Genomic DNA, 5180 nt, shown 5'->3' on the forward strand with positions numbered 1-5180 from the left:
TTAATGAATTATTTATTATGATTATTAATGAATTATTTATTTATTATTATTATAATAAACATTATATTAACTACAGTTATTAGTATTATCACAGTTTATATTACATTTGGTTTAATATACTATTCATTCTAGGTCCGTCTCCATAGTGTGTACAGTCCGTCTCCATAGTGTGTGTACAGTCTGTCTCCATAGTGTGTACAGTCCGTCTCCATAGTGTGTACAGTCTGTCTCCATAGTGTGTGTACAGTCCGTCTCCATAGTGTGTACAGTCTGTCTCCATAGTGTGTACAGTCTGTCTCCATAGTGTGTACAGTCTGTCTCCATAGTGTGTACAGTCCGCCTCCATAGTGTGTGCAGTCCGTCTCCATAGTGTGTACAGTCTGTCTCCATAGTGTGTACAGTCTGTCTCCATAGTGTGTACAGTCTGTCTCCATAGTGTGTGCAGTCCGTCTCCATAGTGTGTACAGTCTGTCTCCATAGTGTGTGTACAGTCTGTCTCCATAGTGTGTACAGTCCGTCTCCATAGTGTGTACAGTCCGTCTCCATAGTGTGTACAGTCTGTCTCCATAGTGTGTACAGTCTGTCTCCATAGTGTGTACAGTCTGTCTCCATAGTGTGTACAGTCCGTCTCCATAGTGTGTACAGTCTGTCTCCATAGTGTGTACAGTCTGTCTCCATAGTGTGTACAGTCTGTCTCCATAGTGTGTACAGTCTGTCTCCATAGTGTGTACAGTCTGTCTCCATAGTGTGTACAGTCTGTCTCCATAGTGTGTACAGTCTGTCTCCATAGTGTGTACAGTCTGTCTCCATAGTGTGTACAGTCTGTCTCCATAGTGTGTACAGTCTGTCTCCATAGTGTGTACAGTCTGTCTCCATAGTGTGTACAGTCTGTCTCCATAGTGTGTACAGTCCGTCTCCATAGTGTGTACAGTCCGTCTCCATAGTGTGTGCAGTCCGTCTCCATAGTGTGTACAGTCCGTCTCCATAGTGTGTACAGTCTGTCTCTATAGTGTGTACAGTCCGTCTCCATAGTGTGTACAGTCCGTCTCCATAGTGTGTGCAGTCCGTCTCCATAGTGTGTGCAGTCCGTCTCCATAGTGTGTACAGTCTGTCTCCATAGTGTGTGTACAGTCTGTCTCCATAGTGTGTACAGTCCGTCTCCATAGTGTGTGTACAGTCCGTCTCCATAGTGTGTGTACAGTCCGTCTCCATAGTGTGTACAGTCCGTCTCCATAGTGTGTACAGTCCGTCTCCATAGTGTGTACAGTCCGTCTCCATAGTGTGTACAGTCTTTCTCCATAGTGTGTACAGTCTGTCTCCATAGTGTGTACAGTCTGTCTCCATAGTGTGTACAGTCTGTCTCCATAGTGTGTACAGTCTGTCTCCATAGTGTGTACAGTCTGTCTCCATAGTGTGTACAGTCCGTCTCCATAGTGTGTACAGTCTTTCTCCATAGTGTGTACAGTCTGTCTCCATAGTGTGTACAGTCCGTCTCCATAGTGTGTACAGTCTGTCTCCATAGTGTGTGCAGTCTGTCTCCATAGTGTGTGCAGTCTGTCTCCATAGTGTGTGTACAGTCTGTCTCCATAGTGTGTACAGTCTGTCTCCATAGTGTGTACAGTCTGTCTCCATAGTGTGTACAGTCTGTCTCTATAGTGTGTACAGTCTGTCTCCATAGTGTGTGCAGTCCGTCTCCATAGTGTGTGCAGTCCGTCTCCATAGTGTGTACAGTCTGTCTCCATAGTGTGTACAGTCCGTCTCCATAGTGTGTACAGTCTGTCTCCATAGTGTGTACAGTCTGTCTCTATAGTGTGTACGCTGTCCGTCAAGAAGTCAAAAATAGTTTATCTATTTCCGGCATGTAATTATGTCAGGGATCAACACAGCCACGACCTCTGCAGACAGAATAACAGCAAAGTAGCTGCATTTGGATTCGTTTTAAAGCTGTTTTCTAGAGACGTTCATTTGGATACATCCATAACAATGAGCTGATGACGTTACATTCATCCTGGCATAGTGTGCCATCTCGTCAACACTGTCCATTAGGACGAGATCACTTTGAATATTAAACACTAGGCTAGAAGCTACCATAGTAGATAGATACCATGGGATAACTGGTTTTAATGTCCATTCTAGAATGCCCTTAAAGCCAAACAGAAATTAGCATTCAACAATACCATGGTATAACTGGTTTTAATGCCCATTCTAGAATGCCCTTAAAGCCAATCAGAAATTAGCATTCAACAATACCATGGTATAACTGGTTTTAATGCCCATTCTAGAATGCCCTTAAAGCCAATCAGAAATTAGTATTCAACAATACCATGGTATAACTGGTTTTAATGCCCTTTCTAGAATGCCCTTAAAGCCAATCAGAAATTAGTATTCAACAATACCATGGTATAACTGGTTTTAATGCCCATTCTAGAATGCCCTTAAAGCCAAACAGAAATTAGCATTCAACAATGCTGTAGTATAAGTTTGTTTTTAATGTCAGAACAAAACCCTGATGCTATCAACAGTTCACTGCAAGGAGAAAGCAAGGAGAAAGACAACCTAATAATGACTCTAAAAGCCTGTTTAGGAGAACAAATGATGTCCATTGATCGCCTACGTAGCCAATCAACTTGATTTGTAGTCCTTGATTTGTAGTCCTGTCATGTTCTAATGGAACGGTGAATCCCGTGTGTTCATTTAATAGCCTGTCAATATTTACTGTATCTGCTTCTATATGATTTAGCTCGACAACCACAGTGCACGGCAGATACCATGTCGCCAACTTTTTCAGTCCACAAATTGGATTGTCATCAAAGGGACTCATTATTCAGAGATAATGGGGATTTTCATTCATTTGTTGCTCCCACCCTTCCCTACATTAGGGATCACTAATTCACCGCCTTTCCAACAGAGTATAGGTAACATGACAGCCGCTGTCACATAGCTCATACACTATATATGCAAAAGTATGGAAACATCTAAGAGCAATAATGACTCGGGCACAAAATGGTAGGCCACACTAGCTCACAGAACGGTACCGCCAAGTGCTGTCCTCGGTTGCAACACTCACTACCGAGTTCCTAACTGCCTCTGGAAGCAACTTCAGAACAATAACTGTTTGTCGGGAGCTTCGTGAAATGGGTTTCCGTGGCCGAGCAGCCGCTCACAAGCCTAAGATCACCGTGTCCAATGCCAAGCGTCGACTGGAGTGGTGTAAAGCTCACCGCCATTGGACTCTGGAGCAGTGGAACCGTGTTCTCTGGAGTGATGAATCACGCTTCACCATCTGGCAGTCCAAAGGACAAATCTGGGTTTGGCGGATGCCAGGAGAACGCTACCTGCCCCAATGCATAGTGCCAACTGTAAAGTTTGGTGGAGGAGGAATAATGGTCTGGGGTAGTTTTTCATGGTTCGGGTTAGGCCCCTTAAATCCAGTGAAGGGAAATCTTAACGCTACAGCATACAATGACATTCTAGATGCTCTTGTGGCTGAACGGAAGCAAGGCACCGCAGCAACGTTCCAACATCTAGTGGAAAGCCTTCCCAGAAGAGTGGAGGCTGTTATAGCAGCAAAGGGAGGACCAACTCTATATTAATGCCCATGATTTTGTAATGAGATATTTGACGCGTAGGTGTCCGCTTTAGGTCAAGTAGTTTATATCCCTCTCGTGCTCCTCAATCTCAGTGAAATGTCTGACCATCACATGCATATATTTAGAGAGATTGGAAACTCTTGTTGGAATCTGTGGACAGGCACGGTTTAAGTTTTTAAGTCCACAGGTATCCATTTTTTTCATATAAATGACAAATCGTCCCATCACTTTCAAGTTCAAATATGTATGGTGTACCACAAGGATCAGTTCTGGGCCCTTTTACCTTTTATTATGGAACCACTTGTTTGCATAGCTCAAACCCTACCACTATCATCTTTGTCTCTCTCTCTCTCTTTCTTCATTTCTCTCTCTTTCTCTCTTTCTTTCGCTCTCTTTCTCTCTCTTTCTCTCTCTTTCTGTAGGCTGTCATTGTAAATAAGAATTTGTTCTTAACTGACTTGTCTAGTTAAATAAAGGATAAATAAAGGTTAAATTAATGTTCCATTTCTCTCATTCCTCCCTCATCCCCCACCAGTGATGGTAGTCCTGGCGTTTGTGATCTGTTGGCTACCCTATCATATCGGCCGTAGCCTGTTTGCCCAGGTGGATGACTACGAGGAGGCAAAACTGAGCCAGGACTTCAACATAGGCTCCATGGTCCTCTGTTACCTCAGCGCCTCCATCAACCCTGTCCTCTACAACCTCATGTCCAGGAAGTACCGCGCCGCCGCGCGCCGCCTCTTCCTGCTTAGACACGAGCCCCACCCCCGACGCTATGGTAACAACAACCATCGACCAACCGGACAGAGACAACAGCTGTCCCTCAGAGAAGAAACCACCACACTGGACGATACCATGATCGGAGTGTAGGAGGTTGGTAAGGACAGTGCCATGACCTCTAACCTCCCCAGTTTGGAAAGAAGTGTCTGGTGCAGGAGATGACATCCAGTACAGCCACACTACAACACTATGTAGTATCCAGTACAGCCACACTACAACACTATGTAGTATCCAATACAGCCACACTACAACACTATGTAGTATCCAGAACAGCCACACTACAACACTATGTAGTACCCAGTACAGTCACACTACAACACTATGTAGTATCCAGTTCAGCCACACTACAACACTATGTAGTATCCAGTATAGCCACACAACAACACTATGTAGTACCCAGTACAGTCACACAACAACACTATGTAGTACCCAGTACAGTCACACAACAACACTATGTAGTACCCAGTACAGTCACACTACAACACTATGTACTATCCAGTACAGCCACACTACAACACTATGTAGTACCCAGTACAGTACTATGTAGTATCCAGTACAGCCACACTACAACACTATGTAGTATCCAGTACAGTCACACAACAACACTATGTAGTATCCAGTACAGTCACACAACAACACTATGTAGTATCCAGTACAGCCACACTACAACACTATGTACTATCCAGTACAGTCACACAACAACACTATGTAGTATCCAGTATAGCCACACAACAACACTATGTAGTATCCAATAGAGCCACACTACAACACTATGTAGTACCCAGTATAGCCACACAACAACACTATGTA

The 5180-nt window shown here is 43.9% G+C and overlaps 1 protein-coding gene across 1 annotated transcript in view; it reads left to right on the plus strand.

The window, feature by feature from the left end:
- Window positions 1–4855, plus strand: part of mlnr (motilin receptor) — a 6905-nt gene extending 2050 nt beyond the window's left edge. Inside the window, exon 3 of the mRNA XM_024405851.2 lies at window positions 4126–4855. Within this exon, the coding sequence (XP_024261619.2) occupies window positions 4126–4460 (335 nt within the window). The 3' untranslated portion in view covers window positions 4461–4855. The remainder of the gene's footprint in view (window positions 1–4125) is intronic.
- The last annotated feature ends 325 nt before the right edge of the window (window positions 4856–5180 follow it).

Source organism: Oncorhynchus tshawytscha, linkage group LG13, assembly GCF_018296145.1.
Source record: "Oncorhynchus tshawytscha isolate Ot180627B linkage group LG13, Otsh_v2.0, whole genome shotgun sequence".
In the NCBI taxonomy this organism is placed as follows: Eukaryota; Metazoa; Chordata; class Actinopteri; order Salmoniformes; family Salmonidae; genus Oncorhynchus; species Oncorhynchus tshawytscha.